Source organism: Oncorhynchus clarkii, unplaced genomic scaffold (genome assembly GCF_045791955.1).
Source record: "Oncorhynchus clarkii lewisi isolate Uvic-CL-2024 unplaced genomic scaffold, UVic_Ocla_1.0 unplaced_contig_2114_pilon_pilon, whole genome shotgun sequence".
In the NCBI taxonomy this organism is placed as follows: domain Eukaryota; kingdom Metazoa; phylum Chordata; class Actinopteri; order Salmoniformes; family Salmonidae; genus Oncorhynchus; species Oncorhynchus clarkii.
In genome coordinates this window covers 13803-38412 of record NW_027258966.1, presented here as the reverse complement: position 1 = coordinate 38412, position 24610 = coordinate 13803, and the positions used below count along the sequence as shown (strand labels likewise).

General features: G+C 42.5%; 5 protein-coding genes and 1 non-coding gene across 6 annotated transcripts; 2 read left to right on the top strand and 4 right to left on the bottom strand.

Moving 5' to 3' along the window:
- Positions 1 to 208: 208 nt before the first annotated feature.
- LOC139399242 (uncharacterized) lies at positions 209 to 2328 on the bottom strand. The gene is made up of 4 exons (XM_071144761.1): positions 1900 to 2328; positions 1706 to 1809; positions 1534 to 1597; positions 209 to 1352 (listed from the first exon to the last, which is right to left on the bottom strand). Exons 1-4 carry the CDS (start codon positions 2204 to 2206, stop codon positions 271 to 273), a joined length of 1557 nt encoding a protein of 518 aa, XP_071000862.1. The 5' UTR covers positions 2207 to 2328; the 3' UTR covers positions 209 to 270.
- Positions 2329 to 2522: 194 nt separating this feature from the next.
- On the bottom strand, positions 2523 to 7648 carry LOC139399239 (uncharacterized). Its single transcript, XM_071144758.1, has 7 exons — positions 7168 to 7648; positions 6880 to 7070; positions 5683 to 5854; positions 4389 to 5485; positions 4180 to 4224; positions 3167 to 3310; positions 2523 to 2996 (listed from the first exon to the last, which is right to left on the bottom strand). Exons 1-7 carry the CDS (start codon positions 7463 to 7465, stop codon positions 2973 to 2975), a joined length of 1971 nt encoding a protein of 656 aa, XP_071000859.1. The 5' UTR covers positions 7466 to 7648; the 3' UTR covers positions 2523 to 2972.
- A 1961-nt stretch (positions 7649 to 9609) lies between these two features.
- LOC139399243 (ladderlectin-like) lies at positions 9610 to 13888 on the bottom strand. The gene is made up of 7 exons (XM_071144762.1): positions 13839 to 13888; positions 13502 to 13512; positions 13299 to 13349; positions 12929 to 13020; positions 10837 to 10962; positions 9876 to 9975; positions 9610 to 9683 (listed from the first exon to the last, which is right to left on the bottom strand). Exons 1-7 carry the CDS (start codon positions 13886 to 13888, stop codon positions 9610 to 9612), a joined length of 504 nt encoding a protein of 167 aa, XP_071000863.1.
- On the top strand, positions 13887 to 15890 carry LOC139399241 (ladderlectin-like). Its single transcript, XM_071144760.1, has 8 exons — positions 13887 to 13947; positions 14042 to 14092; positions 14210 to 14266; positions 14511 to 14573; positions 14846 to 14937; positions 15151 to 15276; positions 15531 to 15630; positions 15725 to 15890. The coding sequence occupies exons 1-8, from the start codon at positions 13887 to 13889 to the stop codon at positions 15796 to 15798; spliced, it is 624 nt and encodes a 207-aa protein (XP_071000861.1). The 3' UTR covers positions 15799 to 15890.
- A 2555-nt stretch (positions 15891 to 18445) lies between these two features.
- Positions 18446 to 21868, bottom strand: LOC139399240 (zinc finger protein 391-like). The gene is made up of 4 exons (XM_071144759.1): positions 21462 to 21868; positions 21215 to 21348; positions 20674 to 20797; positions 18446 to 20350 (listed from the first exon to the last, which is right to left on the bottom strand). The coding sequence occupies exons 1-4, from the start codon at positions 21718 to 21720 to the stop codon at positions 19551 to 19553; spliced, it is 1317 nt and encodes a 438-aa protein (XP_071000860.1). The 5' UTR covers positions 21721 to 21868; the 3' UTR covers positions 18446 to 19550.
- On the top strand, positions 21863 to 21951 carry trnay-gua (transfer RNA tyrosine (anticodon GUA)). Its single transcript is given in 2 exon segments — positions 21863 to 21899; positions 21916 to 21951. It is a non-coding gene; the product is annotated as a tRNA-Tyr (tRNA).
- Positions 21952 to 24610: the final 2659 nt, after the last annotated feature.

Below are 24610 nucleotides of genomic sequence, written 5' to 3'. Positions count from 1 at the left end.
CAATAAAACAATACAAAAACACACGGACCCAGTCTTCATATGAAAACCCCAATAGCGTGGAGCCATTCCCCTTACAACTAGGGACAGGAATTATTCCCTGGTCTGGTCACATGGTGAGGGAAAACTCCTGGCCCTGCCTATCATTATTGTGAAGTTGCCCCTAGATGCTGATCTTGGGGCAGTTCTGCATTTTTTTAGGACAAAGGTTAGGATTGGGGAGAGGAAACTGATCCAAGATCTGTAACTAGGGGAAACGTCACCCTGGAACACTCAGGGCAGCACAATGTCCTGTGGCCTGCCACCAGTGTGGACAAGGAGATGCTTCTTCATGTGGCCAGACTGGGTGAAGCACTTCCCACAGTAGACACATTGAAACGGTTTCTCTCCGGTGTGCACCCTCTCGTGCATCTTCAGCTGGTGGCTGTGGGAGAAGCGCTTGGTGCAGTGGCTGCAGCCGTACGGTTTCTCCCCTGTATGGACCCGCATGTGCCTCTGCAGGTGCGCCGGCTTGGGGAAGGGCTTTCCACAGAGGTTGCACCGGAGCTGCCTCTGGGTGGAGTGAGATGTCAGCTGTTGTGGCTGCTTTTCTATGCCTTTCGGTGAAGAAGTGGAGCCTCTGTTGAAATTCGGGAAGTGGACTGGCTTCCCTCTTCGGGGAACCTGGTGGAGAGTAACCCTTGGGGATGAAAAGCTGTTTCGGTTGGACAGTCCATTGAAATCTGGCAACTTGGACCTTGATCCTACAGTTGTCCCTTGCTCCGCATGTTGAGTGTCAGGGGGACACTTTGTCTGTCCAGACTCCATTCCTCTGTTGTCCACAAGCTGCCTGCTGTCTGAACAAACCTCTCCAGATGTCACTTGGCCAGTTATGCTCCATTCTGAACTCATATCTGCCTCCACTTTAATGGGAACTGAGTCCACCAGCACCACATCAGGCACCCAGTCCAGAGAGCCCAAAGCAGACATGTAGACCCCAGAGTTACCAGGCACCCCTCTCCTCTCTGGATGTTCAGACAGCCTCTTGGAGTCTGGCCCTAAATTATGAGGAGCATTCACAGTTGGGTTGTCAGTCTCTTGGTTCTCTGTCCAATGGGACAGGCTGTATTCTATGGGTTGATGGTCAGTTTCCCAGGTCACACCCTCAGCAACCTGATGGTCCTGTCTTGCTCTGTTGTATTGTGACGCTGGATGCTGGAACGTCTGGTTTTCAGGTTCTATATTGAGTGAGGTGTCTGGAGCTCTGTGTCTGTTGCCCTGCTGGTCCAGAAGGTCTGTGGGTTCAGTAGATGATGAAGAACCTGGTTCTGGCACAATTATCTTCTCACTGCTCTCACTGACTGGTTGGACAATCTCTGAAATGAGTCAACGTAAAGCACAGCATCAGCTTCCTATAGTGGAGACTGATTCTTCTTTGCCTTATTTATTAGTTATGAATAATGACTAAGAAGTTAATCAAATACGGCAATAAACATTGAAGGCTTTACTCAACATAAAGTGTATATTGTATGGACTTGATAAGTTGAACAAAAATACCTTCCGGGCTGCTGGTGTCAAGGTTCTCCATTTTGATAAGAGGCATCTCTTGCATATCTGCCATCTGTTTTGTATTCATCAGAAACAATTTATTAGAAAAACTCCCCCACCACCATTTGAAATATGAAGAAAAAAAAAACTAATACATTTGGGCGTGTGTATGACAACTGACCGGCATGCCCACATCCTTGTCTGTCGCTGTGAGTCCTGCGTCTCTCCAGTTGCAGGCATCCTGCGTAAAATTTCTCCCTTTACGCTCGGCACAGCGATTCTCCACTGCACCAGAAAAGAGAAACCCTCAAACGTTATATATTATACATTACCCATTATTTTTTTACGTTTTCAAAGATGGTAAAAAAACAAAACAATATCCAAGTATGCCTGTTGACTTTCCTTGGAAGCTCCCTCTTGCTCGGGCAACAAGATCTGTGTCCCGCCTGCTGACATTGTGTCGGAGGGCTCCGAATTTCTCTGCGCTCCGTCGAGAATTCTGGAATTTTGTCAGCAGCAACTTCCTCCGCAGGTTATCGATTTCTTTCTGGCTATGGGAAATTTCCAAAAGTAAGGCAGCATGGCCATCATCTACAAGTTTGCAGATTTCGGCAACGGCTGCATTCGCCAAAACCTCGACGATGGAGGCTAGCTGAGCGTTAAAGGCGACTGTATCGTACATGTCCTTTGCACTATGTCAATGTTAAACACTTATGTTATAGTAATTTGAAACTAAGTGCTCAGTCAACGTCTTGAGACTACACAGTTAAGGCCATAGACGTTACACTATTTTTTATAAACAAACATTTTCGGCTACTTCCTGGATAATTTCTCCGAAATAAAGGCTGGCTTTTCAAAATAAAGGTCGCTTACACATACGACTTATGTTCCAACATTGCCACCTGCTGCTGAATCATATTGTATGTTGCTCCTACTAAAAAGCAATCAAATGTTTTAAAAACCAGCCTGTTGTGAATTAAATCAAAACACACACCGTCATCCAAAAATGATTTTACTATTTAGTTCAAGTACAAAAATACAAAATCAGAATACAACGGAATTATAAAGGAATAAATACATTCCTTCAATTAAAAGTAAGTCATTTGATGAGTAGGCTAAGGGTTAGTAGTCTCCAAACTAACTGAAGCACCACACTGAGAATGCACTCTAACTCTGAACAATGTAACAGTAAAAAGATATACAAAATCTGAATATAGAATGGATAAATAGCCAATGGGATTTCAGATAGTCCTCAGCAATAGCAAATCAACTAGATAACGTTTTGCTTTTTGTTTTTACAATAAATGAGAACGTTGTAAATAAAAAAAAAATAAACATTGGTAGTAATAACATTGGTAATAGGTGTGTATGCAGTGAGCATATTAGCACATTATGTCATTCACAGTAACCTGTAAGCACAATGTACTGGCTTCTCCTCCTTTCAGTAACTACTGGGGTTCAGGATCAGATCTCTAAAAGAAACACAGAACAGATTGTCAGACACATTCCTTTATCTGGAAATACATGGTACATGAAACTGTCCTCAGAACAAACACTGCATGACATTGAATGAACAAATATATATTTTTTGCCCGTTTACCATATGCTTTTTTTTTAGACGTATGTTGTTGTCGATACTAACCTTCCCTGTGGAGTACTTCCTGATGATTTCATTTGTCAGGATGGCATTGAAGGTTCTGCAGACCAGAGACAGGTTCCAGTAGCCTCTCTTTCCATCCACACGCAGTACGTCCCGGAAGATCCACACCAGTGACTCAAGAGGAAGCTGCAAGAAAGTGCATCATTTCAATGGTTCCAGTGTTTTAGCTGCCTATTTTGGTTAAGTGTTTGTTGTTGAACATTCGGTGCCTAAAGCAGTGGAGTTGTATATAAAAGAGGCCAGGAAAGTCACTAGGTAGGCTACATGTCAAACTCCAGAAGGCATTTATGGGTGATTCCTCACAAAACTAGAAACAAAAATTGTGATTTGGGGGATTTTCACTCAATTTAATCAATATTGGTGTCCTTTGGAGGAAGGATTGTTGACATTTGTATCTTAAATCATATTTAAGAACGCTTCTATAGATTACATTGTGAATATCCCCCAAATCACTGTATTTTTTTGGTTCTAGTTTCGTGAGGAATCATCATAACATAAGTCTATTTATTATATGAATGGTAATCCAATCGTTATTTTCAGTTGAATCCTGTATGGAGTATCAAAAACAAAGAGTCAGCGGTTTGGCTAACTGGGCTGTCTGAATTGTGTCCCACCCACCAACCCCTCTTTTACGCTACTGCTACTCTCTGTTCATCATATATGCATAGTCACTTTAACCATATCTACATGTACATACTACCTCAATCAGCCTGACTAACCGGTGTCTGTATGTAGCCCCTCTACTTTTATAGCCTTGCTACTGTATATAGCCTGTCTTTTTACTGTTGTTTCTATTTCTTTACCTACCTATTGTTCACCTAACACCTTTTTTGCACTGTTGAGTCGAACCTGTAAGGAAGCATTTCACTGTAATACCTGTTGTATTCGGCGCACGTGACAAATAAACTTTGATTTAAATCTGATATTAGGAAAGAAGGAAAGTGATTTTCTGGTTGTTCTATGTGAGATAAATCTACAGGTACAACTGTACTTACCTCCAGGAGATGAGGTTTCCCCAGACCATGGTACCTCTGAGGATTCTGGGAATAAAGAAGAGGTGAGTGAATAGTTAGGTTCTAGAGTACTGATCTCTGAGTTGTATTGAATCAGTGAGATAATCAGACATTGTCTTTTCATTTGGCCTACCTCTCTCCCCTACCCTCTATAAGCCCAACCATATTAAACCCAACCATTGACAGCTTACCATTCCAGGCAGCACTCTCTTTCCTTGCAACTGCTGGGTCGCCAGGTCCGTTTCCTGGGCCAGTAGTGCGCCTGTGTCCGGGAACCTGTCGCTTTGTTCTTCTTCCATGTCGATGTACGGAAAGAGGTCATCGTCACGCTCTTCCCCCCGCCTTCCTCTTTCCTGCGTCCTAGTATAAGTGTAGCCGGGCAACGAGCTCTCGACCACCAACAGGCCTTGTTCGCCCAGGCACCGGTCGAAAGCTTCCTGGAAGGCAGACGCCGTCACGTTCACCTTGTGTTTCCTCTTCATGTGGTTCTTGAAATTCTTCTTGTTCAGCCTGATTCCGCAGAGATCGCACTGGACCTTGGTGGCACGGCACCAGGGTGGCACGTCCATCTTGGATTCGGCCAGGTATCTCCTCAGGGCCTCCTCGTTCTCTGCAGCGATGTACTCTTTGTGGTGTTTCCTCTTCATGTGAACCTTGAAGTTCTTCTTGTTTAGGATGATGCCGCAGTGGTCACACTGAGTCTGTACAGGAACTGCGTCCCTTTGGGAAGGTCTTTGCGGTCTCTCGGTCTCAATCTGCGGCGTCGGAGGGCAGCTGTACACTTCGGGCGAGGAGGGTTCCGAATCCTGGTGTGTGACCGGATTGTGACTGGCAGAAGCATCTGTTTTTTCCATTAGAGGTGTGTCTGTGTTTAGAGTTTGAAGAGCGACTGGTAAGCTCGGAGGGGTGGCAGGTCTGGAGCTGGAAGGGACAGCAGGTATAGATGTGAGAGGCAGGACAGGTGTGGATGTTGCATGGGCGAGAGGTCTCTGGGCTGGAGAGGGATGTTGCTGGAGGGGCGGAGCAACAGATGGAGATTGAGCTTGGACACGGGCAGGTGTGGATGTTGCATGGGCGAGAGGTCTCTGGGCTGGAGAGGGATGTTGCTGGAGGGGCGGAGCAACAGATTGAGCTGGGACACGGGCAGGTGTTTGAGTCCCGTTCCGCTTTCTGCAAGCTCTGAAATGTTCTATAAACAACGCTTTTCTGCAGAGTACATGGTCACAATAGCTGCAGTGGTAGTGAGGGTAGTCTCTGCACGTCAGTTTGCAGTTGTAGACGATGTACTCTGACAGAAAAGGGTGACAATAAAACAATCAGTATAAAAAAAATAATGTTAGATAGTGACTTTAAAAAGTCAAGTGTACAAGGACATTAGCACGTACAACATGGCATTCGCACAACTCAATTGAACAACTACAAAGCATTACTGAGTACAAGGAAATTGTTATTTTCTGACACTGCGGTTTCCAAAGTTCCCCTCACCGTCATTCTGAACTGCACTTTTCAGGTGGCTCTGGATGTGTGGGATGATCCGGTGTAACTCGTTGGGTTTGAACGCAGACGGTCGGCAGAAGGGGCAGTGGTAGAGGGAGCAGCACGTGGTGCACGGTTGTATCTTGGGAGTTTCACCAACTCGGAAACTGGTAATATGTTGCTGTGGAAAAACAAAGACAATAATGAATAGTCAATAATAAAGAGAAAATGGTCCGAAAATCCCGAGACGCAAATTCTACATGGTCCCAAATTGGGGACCAATAGTTCAGCAACATGCAGATACAAAATGTTTTGTATAGAAATGACAATTCTTTGTTTCCTACATTAATACATCAGAAAGCCATGTCCTGTCTACTCTACAAAAACATTATCAAAAGTATGTGGACACCTGTTTGTCCCCCTTTGCTGTTATAACAGACTTTCCACTAGAAAAACAGCCCCAGACCATTATTCCTCTTCCACCGTTATTTTCTGACACAGTTCATACTACACATTGGGGCAGGCAGATTATTCCTTTGGACTGCCAGATGGTGAAGTGTGATTCATCACTCCAGAGAATGAGTTTCCACTGCTCCAGAGTCCAATGGCAGCGAGCTTTACACCACTCCAGCTGGCGCTTGGCACTGTGCATGATGATCTTAGGCTTGTGTGTGGCTGCTCTGCCATGGAAGCCCATTTCATGAAGCTTCTGACGAACAGTTATTGTGCTGACGTTGCTTCCAGAGGCAGTTGGTACTCGGTAGTGAGTGTTGCAACCAAGGACAGACGATTTTTACACTCTGTGCGCTTCAGCACTCGGCGGTCCCCTTCTGTGAGCTTGTGTGGCCTACGACTTCGCAGCTGAGCCATTGTTGCTCCTAGACTTTTCCACTTCACAATAACAGCACTGACAGTTGATTGGTGCAGCTCTAGCAGGGCAAAAATTTGACAAACTGACTTCCTGGAAAGGTGGCATCCTATGATGGTGCCATGTTGAAAGTCAATGAGCTCTTCAGTAAGGCCATTATACTGCCAATGTTTGTCTATGGAGATTGCATGGCTGTGTGCTCGATTTTATACACCTGTCAACAACTGTGTCGCTGAAATAGCCGAATCCACTAATTTGAAGGGGTGTCCACATACTTTTGTATATATAGTATATTTTTATCCACAAAAATGTTATTTACTATGTGTACAGTTTCTTACCTTTCTGGGTATGTCACTGGAAATGACTATGGGGTCAGGGGTCATTGCGGGGGGCCCAGTGTTCTCATTGGAACTGACTATGGGGCCAGGGGTCAGTGTGAGGGGCCCAGCCTCATCAGTTGGTGCTGTGGATACCTCTTTCCACAGAGCGTGCTGATTGCCATTGACACCGTCCACCTCAAGAGTGTTAACTGGAAAAGCGAGAGTGAGAGGTCAACTTGACCAATTCTTGGCAAATCATTAGCTCAAAGGCTGACAACAGGCATTTAGAAAAAATCGGTAGCCTACCTTCGTCTTCGTCCGCATCATCGGCATTCGCCGCGGGTGAATCGCCCGACGAACTGTTGATTATTGGTGAGTCGCCGGTGACAGGCGTCAGCCCTTTGCCACTCACCGACCTGTACCTCGACTCCGCCAGGCTGAGTTGCTTCTCTAGCAATAGGATTTGCTCCTTGCTTTGAGAGACTTCTACACGTAACGCTCCACAGCAATCGTCCACTAACTTGCAAATCTCGGTCACAGCAGCTGAGGCTAGTATGCCCATGACAGAGCTTATCCGTTGATGCAAAACACGCGTTACCGACATTTTAAACACTTGTTTTTGTGAAACCTGGTCACAACTACTGATAGCTATGACGATTCAAAATAATTCAAAATGTCTAATAAACGATTTTGTCCCCAGCTTGTTCACGAAGTAGTAATATTTGTAAGAATACCTGGATTGTTGTCAATGCGCCGCCATCTTTAATAACTGTGTCTTTGCGCACGCATCCTATCAGCGTTCAGAAAGTTTAGACAGAAAGCTAGAAAGCGCCACCTACCGCGTGGAGACTAGAATGTGCATTATTATCCAGAGTCAAATCTTTGAGCACTAAATATTATTTTGGGTCATCTCTGACGACAGCTTGCTAGAGAGGAAAAACGAATGAATTATTCCTATGGTTTGCAGAAACATTGTTTAACATTGAGTAAATCATTTATTTTTATTTTTATGGTTATTGGTTATCATGTTATCATGTTATAAACTGAGCACTGGAGTAATCTTAACCCCAGACAAACTATATGGAGGTTGTATTAGTCTCAAGATCTTGTGCAAAGTAAAATGATTAATTTCCAGTACATCATATATGTTTATTGTTTTTACCACAGATATAGAATGACCAAGACGAGGCCTCCCGGGTGGCGCAGTGGTTAAGGGCGCTGTACTGCAGCGCCAGCTGTGCCATCAGAGTCCTGGGTTCGCGACCGGGAGGTCCGTGGGGTGACGCACAATTGGCCTAGCGTCGCCCGGGTTAGGGAGGGCTTGGTCGGTAGGGGTGTCCTTGTCTCATCGCGCACCAGCGACTCCTGTGGCGGGCTGGGCGCAGTGTACGCTAGCCAAGGTGGCCAGGTGCACGGTGTTTCCTCTGGCGCATTGGTGCGGCTGGCTTCCGGGTTGGATGTGCGCTGTGTTAAAGAAGCAGCGGCTTGGTTGGTTGTGTATCGGAGGACGCATGACTTTCAACCTTCGTCTCTCCCGAGCCCGTACGGGAGTTGTAGCGATGAGACAAGATAGTAGCTACTACAACAATTGGATACTACAAAAATTGGGGAGAAAAAGGGGTAAAATTCAAAAAAAAAAAAAAAAAAGAATGACCAAGACAACGTGATCTGCTGCACCACCGAGAGCATCCTGGTTGCATCACTGCCTGGTATGGCAACTGCTCGGCCTCTGACCGCAAGGCACTACCCACAAATCAAAAGGCTACCTGGACTATTTGTATTGACCCCCCGCCACTCCCACTCCTTTTTACCCTCTCTGTTATTATCTATGCATAGTCACTACATGTACATATTACCTTAAACGCGTGTTACCTTAATTAACTTGATTAACTTGACTAACCTGTGCCCCCCCTACCCTCTCTGTTATTATCTATGCATAGTCACTTTACCTACATGTACATATTACCTTAAACGCGTGTTACCTTAATTAACTTGACTAACCTGTGCCCCCCCCACACAGACTCTGTACCGGTGCACCCTGTATCGCCTCGCTACTGTTATTTTATTGTTGCCCTTTCATTATTATATATATATTTTTTTTTTACTTCAGTTTATTTTAGTAAATACAATTATTTTTCCTAACTACATTGTTGGTTAAGGAAGTATTTCACTGTAAGGTGTTGTATTTGGCACATGTGACAAATACAATTTGATTTGTCAGCGACGTTCTTTACCGTTGCCTATTGGAAACCCTCTTATCCAAATAAAGCCGTTAAAACATTCTGTGCCAAATGTCCCATCCAAACACACCTCTATCCACACCCTTCACTCGATTTAACAGAGCCTTAGCCAAGCCAAAGACAGGCTCAATAAAGACTCAATAAATACATTGAAGATTTTCCAGACTTTCAGTCATCTCAAACCTTTTCTCATCCCATTTTATGCTGTCAACAAAAAGCACCATATCCATGTTGTTATATTGCCCCTTTTAAGAGCCAGAGATTATCGTAGACAATACTGCCATCTTCCAGAAAGTACTAGCCTATGCAATGTCATAAAGTACTTAAAAAAATGTTTATTACAGGACAACAATACAGGTTGAGGTACATAAAATGGGCAATTACATTTGAAATTGCATCACATTTAGCCCGTTGGCGAACACATAAAGTCACTTACAGTCAGTAGTAAACAAAGCCAATGTTGAAAGCAGTTTGAAAAGGTGTCAAGCAATTAGCAATATCTTGTTGACTAACAGCGATAGTTGTGCACGCAGATGAATGGGTATTGTGTGCCACATCCGAGGTTCCTCCAGCCCTGGCCCACTACAAAAAGACAAACAAAAATCTTAGTAATTTTATCTGGCATATTTTAACACGTCATACAGTTCTGGGACCAGGCTACCTGTCATTATTTTTCAGGTAATATCATACTAATGTGAGTGTTCCGGATTTACATTTACTATGTTACGTCTAGTCCATGAGACCAGGCTGAACATCTTTAAGTTCATGTCTTACCAGCAGATTGCAGGTACATGCAGGAGTTGCTGGTTGCGGTGCTCTGGCTGTACCAGTTGGTGTAATACATTCCTGAGCGGTCGATCCACATCCAAGTTCCCTGAGTAAACAAAGAGTCATAACTCTTAGCTACAGCTTGTGAGAGCAAAATTGCAAGATTATGTTGTAATAGTTTTATTGCATCAAATGGTTGTTTTTTTGCAACCGAATAGAGGGTTCGTATAACTCTATTGTGAACAGAAAGTGGGCCACTGGGAGATAACACTGACAGGAGATTTATGATGACTTTTGGGTGATAAAACCTAAAGAGACCTCATTCCATAGCATGAGTTAATGTTTCTGTTCTATATGGTACCTGGTAGAGATGACCCCAGGGCCAGACCTGGTCTCTTCACAAAGATAACTGTTTTTTCAGCAGATACTGTCTGCTGTGAATTATAAGTATCTTTCATACTAGTCTTAACATTGTGACCCATTCCATACATCTGTTGTTCATCATGTAGGTTGAAAGGGGTGTATCTTGGCTATAAAAGACCTTTGTACTTTTGTCTCGGGGCTCTCAATGAATCATCTGAGGGTGATTCATTGACCATCCATCATTATCGTAGAGCACTCAATCGATTAACTTTATATGTGTGTGTTGTACTGACCTGATCCCTTATTAATACTTAATACATATTTAGTTTAGGTATAACTCTGACTTGAGTGATAAGTTAGTCTCCCCTCATTTGATAGTAAAGAAATGAACCACCACAAGCTGCACTGCTGTCCCTTACCACTAACAGATCTGATATAATACCTAGCTGCATGATTAAAATATCAGTAGCATATGCTGAGGCACAGAGTTTTTCCTGTTCTTGGGGGGGAAGCTCTAGGACCGAGAATTGTTTCTGGTCAGGTCACTATGTCGAAAAACTCACTATGTGAAAAACTCACTATGTCGGGCAACCCTTTCTCTCACCTGGAGGTAGAATCCACCGATCCAGGCGGTGGCTCTGTTGGCTGTTCTGGTTATCTGTTGCAGATAACGATACTCGGGGGAGGAGCTGGCGGAGGCCAGGCTGGCGCCCAGTTCATTGCAATGTTCCTGAAAGAAGAGCGGGGAGGTGAGGGGTGAGACACGTACACCTAATGGTTCCTAATTGCACTTTTTTTTATTGCATTTTAAATGTAGCCTTTAGGCCTATTCAAATCCAGATACGTCTTATTCGAAAGACAGAACCTATAGAATAGGCTAAACATATTCTGTCAAACCTTGAAAGACTTATTTGCACTGTTTATTGATTTGCGCTAATATAGGTTATTTTCGTAGGCTACTTATTTAATTTTGGCTGCTATATTTATTTTATTATCTTATTTAGTACTTGTACAGTTCGATAGGCAAAATGCATGTCCTAAAGCCTATTCGTTTTTAGCATAAGCCAATGTTATTTTTGTAAAAAAGTGTTATGAAGTATGTTATAAATATCGATTTGTTTTCTCTGATTGTATTTAGGATTTTTACAGTTAGGTAGGCAAAAGGCATATAGCCTAATGATAATTATCGACCTATTCGTTTTTAGTCGAAGCCAATTCAGTGTTATAAAGAATATTATAGGCTAAATAATCATTCGTTTTATCTGATTATTGTTGACTTTATATATAAATGCACAATATTTAATTTTTTTAAAATAAAGTTGTTCGTGAGACAACTCCGACAGACTTATCATGTATTTTTTGTTCCTGCTATTGATGCTGCAAGTGTTTATACCCGATTGCCCGTTGCGCAATTCAAGGACACGCATAAACACTTTCGACAATATTATCCAAAATATTAGATTATACGTTTAATTTGTCAAAGAAACGTTTAGGCTACTGCAACTTTTATGGACAGCAGTCTATGTGTAGGCTTATAATATTGGCTAAGAAAGGAATTTTCCGATGGCACAATTAATTTTGCCAACACTGTAGTCAAGCAGCCTAAACACACGTAGACCTACCAGGTTTGTTTAAACTTCCTATTCGATTAGTCTATCTTGCAATTGTTTGTTCTCTCTTTCATTATTACTATAGCTACTGCGTTTAATCTAGGCTATTAGCAAACAACTTTCTGAGATGGAACTCCGTTAGGCCTATAGACTAAATTCATTCGATAGTTGATCATGAAAGAGTAGGTTATTCCTATGCCAACAAGTCACATTCAAATCGAATGGGGATTGGGGAGAAAAAGGGGAAATTAAGATTAGCCTAAAAGGCCCATGACCTCGCGACATTGGAGAGGAGAGGGGAAAAACACCTTTAGGCCTATCTGACATTTTGCGCTGCTTTAGTGCTCACCGATCTTCATACTCTACGTTGTTCTCTTGAATTATGTCAATAGTCTACATACATACAAACGCACAGTCATTTTTGAAAAAGCATACTTTGCTATTATCGTAGGCCTACACAATATAGCTTATCTACATTGTTATGTTTTAATTTATGAAGCCCTTTTACGAAAAGTCCCACTGTACCTAACGTCCTTACTAAACCTTACACATACGAGTTACCACACCCGGTCTCGGGATGGCGAACTCAGGAAATTCCTTTGGTCTCCACTGAGTTAGGCAAATCATCTTCAAAATGTTATTAAATTTGATGTTCTGGTGTCTCTAGGGCAATTCAGAAAGCTGATTGAGAACCTTATCACTGATGAATGTGTTTGTTTTTGTTTTTATTGAACCTTTATTAAACTAGACAAGTCAGTTAAGAACAAATTCTTATTTACAATGACGGCCTTGTTCAGGGGCAGAACGACAGATTTGTATCTTGTCAGCTCGATCAACGCTCTAACCACTAAACTACCTGTTGCCCCGCCCCGTGTTTTTCCTTTTGCTTGCATTTTGTGTTTATATTTTGATGTGTGTATTTTCTGTAATTTATGTAATTCAGGGCTCATCTATAAAAGGGACCTCGGTCTCAGTATGACTCAATGATCAAATGAAGGTTAAATAGAATAAAATAGTTATGAATTTACGTCAAGCTTTTAGACGCTTTAAATAGGCCTATATTAAATTGAGAAGTGCATGAATTACCTCAGCGTTGAACCAGGACCGAGGAGTGTTCACAAACATGTAACACTTGGACTGGTAGCTGAGCCATCCGTCAGGGCAGAAACTGCGTGCTGCTGTGAACACGCAGATAAAATACAACAATTATTTGACATCGTAATACAAGGAGTTGATATTGACAGGAGTATGAACTTTGATCTCATAATATAAAACATGAAAGTACATTTAGTCATACTGGTGTTTTTTCCCCTCCCTGCTAAAAGAAAACCAAAAAACACTAGTCTTTCGTTGCGTGACCATGCATTGCACGATGTACAAAAAGTCCGCAATCGTAGAACCAGTAAAGGTGATAGTTGTTATTTTACATAATTCATCATAAAAGGTGTCAACATACCTTTAGGTGCCGCAGCCACCTCTTCAACAGCCTCAGTCTGTACATCCTCTTCTGGAAAAGCACAAACAATAAAACAGTCCTCGATATTACTATTTAGCCACCAGCAAATCACTATGTCAAGGAGTTATATATACTATATAAATATGTTTGTTTTCACGGGTATATTTTATAGGTGACAGGTCGTTAAAATCATTGTTTCGTACCTATGTGAAGTCTGACAAAACAGAATGCCTCAAATATAATTTATCAACAAATGAGGCACATAATACACAACACAATCTCACACTCACTTCGTGCAAATATGTACAAAGAGTATTTGCAGCAGATTTCAATGTGAAGTAATTGTAATTGATCAGGAAATAAGGTGATGCTCCACAATAGACATTGATGACATTGATAGACATTTCGATGTATGTATTTACTGTGGTGATGATGAACTTTTAGCTATATTTTTAAGGTTGTCTTCTGTGGGGAAATACTCTTGTCTAGTGATAGTCTGAAATTATTGTGTATCACTCTCTCTAGTTGATTCTCCAACACGTTCTCTCCCTTTTCATCCAGACAAGCAGCACCACCATCATCACCACCATGAAGGTTCTGATCATCTTTGCACTACTTTGTGTCGCCCTCTCTGCTAGGGCAGCAGCAGGTAAGTCAGCCAAATACTCAACAATGTCACTAATACAGCACAGGGTAATTAATTGTTACTGAATAATGACAATAGTTGTGTTTTCCCCTTTAAGTTCCTGTGGAGAGCGATGCTGTGGCGGTAGAAGAGACAAAAAGTGCCCCAGGTTTGTAGCTCTAATTATGTTTGTATTGAGAGCAGTAATTGAGCACTGAATCAATATTTCTCCCAATTCCCAGTTGAATGAAAGTCAAATTGATTTCCTTGTTCCATGTTTCTGCAGAGGAGGCTGTTGAGGTTGAGGCTCCTGCAGCAGAGGAGAAGCTGAGTGACGCCCCAGGTCAGTTCTTCTCTATAGGCTTTAATCAAGCAAGAGCATCAATGTCTATGGTGGAGCATCACCTCATTTGAGCATCACATCATTTCCTGATCAATAACAATTTCTTCACATTGGTACAAAACAAACGAATTAAACTACAGGCCATGTATAAAATATTAGCTATGAAAATACATATATTGAATCTCATTGTCTGTGATTTGCTGGTGGCTTTCAAAGTGATATTCTTGTCTTATTATGTGTTTAGGTGTCTTTTCAGAAGATGAGAATGAGGCAGTTGAGGTGGCTGCTGCAGCACCTAAAGATAAAGGTAGGGACTCTCCATGATGAATGATGTTAAGTTAACCATCACTGGTTCTACTATTGATGCCTGTGTATACCGTGCAATGTATGATCACAATGAAATAATGTTTTGGTTTCCCATCAGCAGGGAGGGAAAAATCACCAGCATGACTAAATAAACATTAATGTTTTACATTATGAGATCAAACGTTTTACTTTGGAAAGTTCATACTCCTGACAATATCAACTCCTTGTATTGCGATGTCAAATCATTGTTGCATTTTATTTTCGTCTTCACAGCGGCACGCAGGTTCTGCCCTGACGGATGGTTCAGCTACCAGTCCAAGTGTTACATGTTTGTGAACACTCCTCGGTCCTGGTTCGGAGCCGAGGTAACGCACTTCTCAATGTAATATATTTAGTGTCTAAAATCTTGACCTGAATATGTTACTATGACTGCAAATTGTTCACTTTCAAAAAATGTGCGTTTGTGTCTGTATACTGTAATGTCACTATGAGGGAGCGCAACACTTTTGTTAATGTGCAGGCCTACTGTGTGAGTGTGTGCACGTGTCTCACCCCTCACCTCCCTGCTCTTCTTTCAGGAACATTGCAATGAACTGGGCGCCAGCCTGGCCTCTGCCAGCTCCTCCCCTGAGTATCGTTACCTGCAACAGATAACCAGAACAGCCAACAGAGCCACCGCCTGGATAGGTGGATTCTACCTCCAGGTGAGAGAAAGGGTTGCCCTGAAAACCTCCGCCATCTAAGCATACTTAGCGCCCCAAGTTTTTCTGACAGTGACCGGTCAAGAAACAGTTCCGGGCCCTAGAGTTTTCCCTCAGAGCACATGGCCGGGAAACACTCTTAGCCTTGTGTTTAAATGGCTTCTGATATTTTAATCATGCAGCTAGGTATGATATCAGATCTGTTAGTGGTAAGGGACAGTAGTGCAGCTAAGTCTTATGACTCTTTGTTTACTCAGGGAACTTGGATGTGGATCGACCGCTCAGGAATGTATTACACCAACTGGTACAGCCAGAGCACCGCAACCAGCAACCCCTGCATGTACCTGCAATCTGCTGGTAAGACATGAACCTAAATATGTAGCATAGTCCCAGAACTAAGCCGATGAAATGACCCACATTACTTTTTTTTGTGTCATTTTTCCTTTGGTAGTGGGCCAGGGGTGGAGGAACTGCGGATGTGGCGGACAATTACCATTCATCTGCGTGCACAACTATCGCTGTTAGTCAACATTGCGAAGATACTGTTAATTGCTTGACACCTTTTCTAACCGCTTTCAATGTGGGCTGTTTACTGACTGTAAATGACTAGTGTTCGCCAAAGGGATAAATGTGATGCGATTTAAAATGTCATTTCCCATTTATGTATCTCAACCGTTTTTGTTTTCCAGTAATAAACATTTTTTTTAAAAGTACTATGACATTGTATAGGCTGGTACTTTCTGAAAGATGGCAGTATTGTCTAAAACCGGTACATTTGCTTTTTAATTCTACGCATATAAAATAGATCAGTATAAAGGATTTGAGACGAGGACAAAAAGGCTGGAGGGTCCTCAATTTATTAAGCCTCAATTTACCCATTTATCGAGATCTGTCTTGGGCTTGACATCTTTATACTGTACATGGCAGAAAAGTGAGCCGTAAAATAACCTAATCTCAAAATATGGTGGGGAAACTAACTTTAGAATTCATAGAAGATAAAATGGCACCTTTTTATAAGTTGTTCTACTCAAACAAAGCGTTTTACAATGAACGTAGGCCATACACAACCTGGAGAAAGTGCAACTAGTTCTTGTCATTAAAACAATATTTATTTTCACGAAAACAAAGTGACAGGTGACAACTTGTTAAACTCAAATGCTGATGTACATTTCTGGTTGTCATTGAAATGACTATTATCATGAATAAATGTCACAGAAAAAACATAAATCTCAAGATTAAATTTATCTACGTCTTGTAATAACTTAACTCATGTCAAATGTTCACCCGTTCGTTTTCTGCTGGCTTCTTGTGACGGTAATAGCGCACCAGCCACTAATGAAAATGAGGAATGTGTAGGCCTATACCGCCACCTACTGGGATCCATTGGCATAAACGACCAAGAGCAAAGGGAGTTGATTGAACTACTGTAGTAGGCTGGCTACACCTATAAAATGAAATAAATCGGGGTTCTACTGTAAGCAGTATAATTTACTAACCAAATAAAAGTAACTCTGGGAACTCACATCTGTCCAATCACCCGGCCAATGTTATCTGATCAGATTTCGGCAATCAAATTGTTTTAAATGGGGCGACAGGTGGGTTCTTGGGGCAGCAGGTAGCCTAGTGGTTAAAGGGCTGGGCTAGAAACTGTAAAGGTTGCCCGATCGAATCACTGACCTGACAAGATACATATCTGTCATTCTGCCCCTAAACAAGACAGTTAACCCACTGTTCTAGGCTGTAATTATAAATAATACTTTGTTCTTAACGGTCTTGCCTAGTTAAAACAAATGGCTAATGAATAGAATGGGTTAATTAACTTGAATGGGAATGCCATTCTATTTATATGCATTTAATTCCATCAGATAACTTTTTTTTTTAAACTAGGCCTAGGCATTCAACATATGGTATATTTTTGTGGAGGGGGTAATTGTCTAAGGCAGTTGTTCCCAAACATTTTATAGTCCCATACCCCTTCAAACATTCAACCTCCAGCTGCGTACCACCTCTGGCACCAGGTTCAGCAAAACACAAATGTTGTTGTTTGCCATCATTGTAAGCCTGCCACACACAAACTACACAATAAATGCATGCTGTCCACTTGAAATACTGTTGGCTGCATTAAGAGAGGATAAGCTACCATTAGCTAAAGTAATTTTGCAAACTAAAACATTATAGCTTGCTAGTTGTAATAAAAGCTGTTAACCTGTGTACTAGCTACTTGCATAGTTAGCATGTCATACCACGAGGACAGTAAGTTAGCATTAGTTATCAAGTTAGCTAGTCAGGCTTTTCAATTAGTTACTGCAGTGGCTGTATTTATCTACATTGCTTGCTATCACATTAATTGTACATTTTATATCCAATTGAACTCATCTCATGCAATTATTTAGGCTACCGACTCCCCGAAAGTTCCTCTACTTCAGCCAGTGATTCTATACCGTATCTTGGCTCTGTTCCAGCATCTTCCATTTGGTACCCGTTACAGAAAAGTGTGTAGCTCGCCTCCGCCACCTACCAGGCTTGAATGGTTTATGAGAGCGTGAGTGGGCACAGCAGAGTGCGGAGTGCTTGTTATACTGGTACTCTCTGCGATCTATTCTGATTTATCAACCACAGAAGTATGATTTGCATGTCAATTTTTAAAAGGGCAATCCGCAGTTGCTACATCCATTTTGGACGTATAAATGAATATGTATTCTTGAAGAACATAACCTATAAATGCCTCATGAGCTAGATTCAACTGTCATACCTCATCAGAACCCCAAATACAATTTTTTTACCCCAAGAACACCAAATAGATACTTTTTAAAAATCCCAATGTTTGTAAACAAAGTAAATGTAAACAAACACTACATAGCCTCAAAACATGGTTAAAAATATAATTTTGATATCACGGTTGGTCAGTCCTTGCATCCATAGCTCTGTCTATGAATTTGAGAGTTGGTACATTACTTCAGCCCCCTCCTTGTGCTTTGTTACCAAAAACAGGGGTGGCTCGGACGCTTTGTTATTGTTTCAACTGCTGATTGCAGCTTTAAGATGAAAGTGAAAGAAATACAAAGTTATTCTAGCAACACTTAATACCCAGACCAAGTGAAATACGTATGGTCAAGAACTGTTTTCCCAATGAAATACAACAGTATATGTTATGCTATATACGTGGACAGAATCAGGACAGAACACAATATTTTATCATTACAACGTTAAAGCATGGATTGGATATAATGTACACAGTGAATACCAGCTGATTTGTCAAAATTACATTTGTTAAAACAAACAAATAAAATATATGTAGGCTAATATTTGTAGTACAGTAAAAAAGGTCAGTAGGGAAAATGACCTTGATCAGAATAAACTTTGTTTTCACTAGCCGCAAGGTCAAAACTGGCTATATCGTAAAAATGTATGTATTTTCATTTTTGCTCTTCATGTTAAGGTTAGGGTTAGGTATAAGAATAGCAGTGTGGTTAGGTTTAAAATCAAAATGTAAAAAGAGAAACTGTAGAAACGGGCGGGTTTATGACTTTGTAGCTGTGGAAGCTAGTGACGACCAATAAACTTTGAGAGAAACCTAACTCAACAGGGGGGAGATCTATTTCTGTCCAATCAGAATGTGAAGGGGTGATTTGGCTTTGTGTGTCAATCCCCTCACACTATTGTTACCGCCACAGTAATGATAGAAGTTGTAGTAGTAACTGTCGATGTACTTCGTAATCGTGCAAATTAAAATGTCAGCTAAAATTTAACTAAACATTGATCAAATGACCTAAAATAACAATGTGATATTATAAGAAAAAACAATAAATGTATGCACAGGTCAATCTGTCCCACACACATGTAGACACTTTACTAGAAACACTCAAGTCTCCTCAACAAAGCAATAGAATACACAGAGTTCAACAAACTTGGTTTTAGGTTTAGAATTCCCCCCATGATAGCACAAGACCACTAGCATGGGTACCAGTCTGTTTAGCTAACATACCACTCCTTGTACTCTGTGCCATTGCCAAACAATAACGTTATTTCCAACAACAAATCAGCAACTCCTCACAAAATCCAGCTGCATATTAAACGCTGAGATTGAAGAAAGGCCAGTCTCTGTGGCCCATAGCACAAGGAGTGGAACGTTAGCTAAACAGACTGGTACCCAGACTACAAGACCACAACATTCTAGTCAGAACGCAGATTAGAACGTTACAGCCATGGAACATTTGGTGCCAACAAGTAAACATAGACGGTAGTTTGCTGCAGTTACTCTGTAGATCTACAGCTCTTTAATCTATACACAAGTGTTTCTCCAGGCAGTGTTTCTGAGTGAAACACTTGCCACACAGCTCACAGCCAAAGGGTTTCTCCCCAGTGTGAACCCTCTTGTGAGTTTTAAGGTTACAGAGGTAGGCAAAGCTCTTGCCGCAGTAGTTGCAGATGAACGGACGCTCCCCCGTGTGAGTGAACTGGTGGGTCTTAAGAGTTTGTTTCGTACCGAAAGCCTTCCCGCATATCTCGCAGCCAAAAGCCCTGCTGTGACTGGTGGAGTGTGCGATGAGAGCTTTCTTATTGTGAAACGTCTTGCCGCACGTCTCGCAGTCCAACCTTGAACCGAAGCCGTGAGCTGCCACCATGTGATTCTTCAGGCTCTGGGTGTGGCAGAACGCCTTTCCACACTCCCCGCACTCGTGATTCCCCTCCCCTCCCCTGTGACAGAGCTGGTGCTTCTTGAGGTTGTTAATCTGGGAGAAACCCTTGCCGCACTGCTTGCAGACGAACGGCCTCTCCCTCGTGTGAACCCGCTCGTGGATTATCACCTGGCTACGGTAGTTGAAGCGTTTGTTGCAGTATGAACAGGCGTGCATTTCCCTGCCCGTGAGGTGGTCGACCATCTTGTTTTCTGCGACACTGGGGGTGAAGCTGGGGGTGTCGCTCTCTGACCCCGGCTCAGACTTGACCCACATCTCCAGCTCCTCGCTGAAGTCTTGGCTGGTGTCTTCTTCCTCGGGCTCTGCTGTGGAGCTGTGGTACGCCTCTGACTGGCTCTCGTCCATGGCCTGGAAATCATCTTTTAGGGACAGGCCACCTGCAGAAACAGTGAGAGTCAAGTGACGGTTTTTGAGCATTTGTTGACAATGACAACGTAGTTTAGTGGGAAGTATCAGAACAACATGCGTTTTAACATTCAAGTTAGTTTTCATTTAAAGTCGGTTTTAACATAAGATAAGATAGATAAGCTAACAACTGGTTTATCCCTGTTGGGAAATGTTGGTTGCGGCTCCTAGCATACATACATGCACATATTCAAATAGAGAAGGGCCAGTAAACACAGGTAGAAAAAGTGCAGTTCACACAACAGAACACTGTCAACATGATCACAGTGTTAGTAGTATTGTCAGATATAACTACCATTTCCTTCTCCACCGATAATGATGTGCTCTGCTTCCTCCGGGTGACTAGCCTCCACAACCTCCTCCGGCCTGTCCTCACCTTTAGGGTCTGGTTGTAAAATGACCTGTTTCACGTCAGGACACTGCAACAAATAGGAGGTTAAATGTTTAAACTATCATTATACCACTTCTATAACATTCAAGCCATTGCACTCCAAAGCTAACGTTGTATGTGGACACAAACTGAACAACGTGGGTGAGTGACTGCCACTGACCGACAGGACCTTCGTATTTTAGATCAATACTTTTCTCTCTGACACACTGGGTTTCTAATGTGGTATGAAAACATGGACTGCTACACTCGCTATTCATTGGTTGTCAATATGCCGTTAAAGATTTTTTTTAAAGTGGGAAATTTGGTAAAACAAGACCATAATAAAAGGTGTTGTTCCATCCTAGTCTTATAATAAATTTATACAATACACCATCCATATAGCTAGGCCAACATTGACATGCAGCAGTTCATGGACCAGACACCATAAATATGAGTGTCAACCAACTTCTTCCTTCACTGTTCTGCGCTGCGGTGCACTGGTTTCTCCCAATTCGATGGCAGCATCCACTCCATAGTGCCTCTCACTCACAACCAACTGCTTGTCCGGAAACCTGTGGTCCCCCACGCCTTTATTATTCTCTGCACACAACAATAAAAGGGTGATGTTTGCTACTTATAGTGACTTTCAACATGCATGATTACACAGAGCTAGCTACAGTCGCTACAAGAGAACATCGTCACACTCAACTTACGGATCTCGTCGCAAAGCTGAACTTCTAAAGATATATCAACAGAAGAGGTGCCCCGCTTTGGTCTCTCGGTCCCGAGCTCGATTTGCATACAGTACAATGCCTTCCGAAGAGCGTCGTTCTCTCCCTGTTGTCGGGATATCTCCGAGAATAGAAGGGCAGAACTGTAATCGACCAGTTTTGTAATCTCTGCAACGGCAGACGTCGTCAGCGTCTCCATAATTGAAGAAAGTTGTGCCTGGAAAGACCCGTTTGGAGACATGTCGACAGTTCTGACGAGGGCTCAATACACGGAAATCTCACGATTGCTGAATGGTTGACGTTGATCAACATCCGGTAGAGAAGACTAAACTCAACGCTACGATACAAACATGTACCTTTTGCTCCAAGAATTTTTCCATGTCCCTTCGATAGCTCAGTTGGTAGAGCGGAGGACTGTAGAACGCAAAGTGCTGAAATCCTTAGGTCGCTGGTTCAAATCCGGCTCGAAGGAGGACTCTTTTTCATCAAAATATTTTTACCTGTTGTTCGCACATCCCCCTATAGAGAATAATATGTACATTTCCAGTTTCTCAAAGAAAAGTCAAGGTGTACGAATCCAATCATACAGAAGAATTCAAAACAATTCAAGTTTATCCACAGTTCTCTAAAATCCATAACTCAGTTAGTTGCTAGAGCGGAAGACCGGAACCGTAAATGCTGAAATCCGGATCGAAAAAGGAACCTTTTCCTACCTTTTCCTACCCCTGGAAATGCGCCTAAAAGATATACATTTGCCTGTTGTTCGCACATTCCCCGATAGAGAACAAACGTGCATTTCCAGTTTCCTAATTAAAAAACAATCCAAGCTAACTCACAAATGAGGAAAAATGAAGTCAGTTGGTAGAGCGGAGGACTGCAGAACGGTGAATGCTTATATCCTTAGATCGCTGTTTCAAATCCGTGTCGAAGGAGGATATTTTTGTATTCATGTCATAAATGTAGCATTAACCATAGATTTATTCAAAAGCACACAATGGCATATAATATATTTTTATAGTGGTATTGATAGGTTTGCAATTTGAAGTGGTACATATGTGCGACAACCTACTAAATTCATAGTGGCACAAGTAAACAAGGAGCAGTTCCCTGACCGGGAATCGAGTAAACATGTAGCAAAAGAGTAGTTCCCTGACCGGGAATCGAACCCGGGCCGCGGCGGTGAGAGCGCCGAATCCTAACCACTAGACCACCAGGGAAGGGTACTACAGCGCAAATTGGTTCCCAGTGTGAGCTGGTACATATGTGCGATAACCTTCCATATTCATAGTGACAGGTTGCACAAGTAAACATGTAGCAAAAGAGTAGTTCCCTGACCGGGAATCGAACCAGGGCCGCGGCGGTGAGAGCGCCGAATCCTAACCACTAGACCACCAGGGAAGGGTCCTACAGTGCAAATTGGTTCCCAGTGTGAGCTGGTACATATGTGCGATAAACTTCCATATTCATAGTGACAGGTTGCACAAGTAAACATGTAGCAAAAGAGTAGTTCCCTGACCGGGAATCGAACCCGGGCCGCGAGAGCGCCGAATCCTAACCACTAGACCACCAGGGAAGTGTACTAGAAGGAAAAACGGTTCCCAGTGTGAGCTGGTACATACAGTTGAAGTCGTAAGTTTCCATCCACTTAGGCTGGAGTCATTAAAACCTGTTTGTCAACCCCTCCACACATTTCTTGTTAACAAACTATAGTTTTGGCAGTCGGTTAGGACATCTACTTTGTGCATGACACAAGTAATTTTTCCAACAATTGTTTACAGACCGATTATTTCACTTATAATTCAGTGTATCACAAATCCAGTGGGTCAGAAGTTTACATACACTAAGTTGGCTGTGCCTTTAAACAGTTTGGAAAATTCCCGAAAATGATGTCATGGCTTAGAAGCTTAGAAGCTTCTGATAGGCTAATTGACATCCTTTGAGTCAATTGGAGGTGTACCTGTAGATGTATTTCAAGGCCTACCTTCAAACTCAGTGCCTCTTTGCTTGACTCCATGGGAAAACCAAAGGAAATCAGCCAAGACCTCAGAAAAAAAATGTAGACCTCCACAAATCTGGTTCATCCTTGGGAGCAATTTCCAAACGCCTGAAGGTACCTGTAAAAACAATAGTACGCAAGTATAAACACCATGGGACCACGCAGGAGTCATACTGCTCAGGAAGGAGACTCGTTCTGTCTCCTAGAGATGAACGTACTTTGGGTCGAAAAGTGCAAATCCATTCCAGAACAACAGCAAAGGACCTTGTGAAGATGCTGGAGGAAACAGGTACAAAATGGTCTATATCCACAGGCAAACGAGTCCTATATCGAACAGGGGGAGAGAGTAGTTCCCGAAGAACACATCCCAACCGTGAAGCACAGCATCATGTTGTGGGGGTGCTTTGCTGCAGGAGGGTCTGGTGAACCACTAAAACACCTGGGAAGGACACTGCAGGGCAAATCAGTTTGCAATTTGAAGTGGTACATATGTGCGACAACCTACTAAATTCATAGTGACAGGTTGCACAAGTAAACAAGGAGCATAGACTATTTCCCTGACCGGGAATCGAACCCGGGCCGCGGCGGTGAGAGCGCCGAATCCTAACCACTAGACCACCAGGGAAGGGTCCTACAGTGCAAATTGGTTCCCAGTGTGAGCTGGTACATAATGTGCGATAACCTTCCATATTCATAGTGACAGGTTGCACAAGTAAACATGTAGCAAAAGAGTAGTTCCCTGACCGGGAATCGAACCCGGGCCGCGGCGGTGAGAGCGCCGAATCCTAACCACTAGACCACCAGGGAAGGGTACTAGAGTGAAAATCGGTTCCCAGTGTGAGCTGGTACATACAGTTGAAGTCGTAAGTTTCCATCCACTTAGGCTGGAGTCATTAAAACCTGTTTGTCAACCCCTCCACACATTTCTTGTTAACAAACTATAGTTTTGGCAGTCGGTTAGGACATCTACTTTGTGCATGACACAAGTAATTTTTCCAACAATTGTTTACAGACCGATTATTTCACTTATAATTCAGTGTATCACAAATCCAGTGGGTCAGAAGTTTACATACACTAAGTTGGCTGTGCCTTTAAACAGTTTGGAAAATTCCCGAAAATGATGTCATGGCTTAGA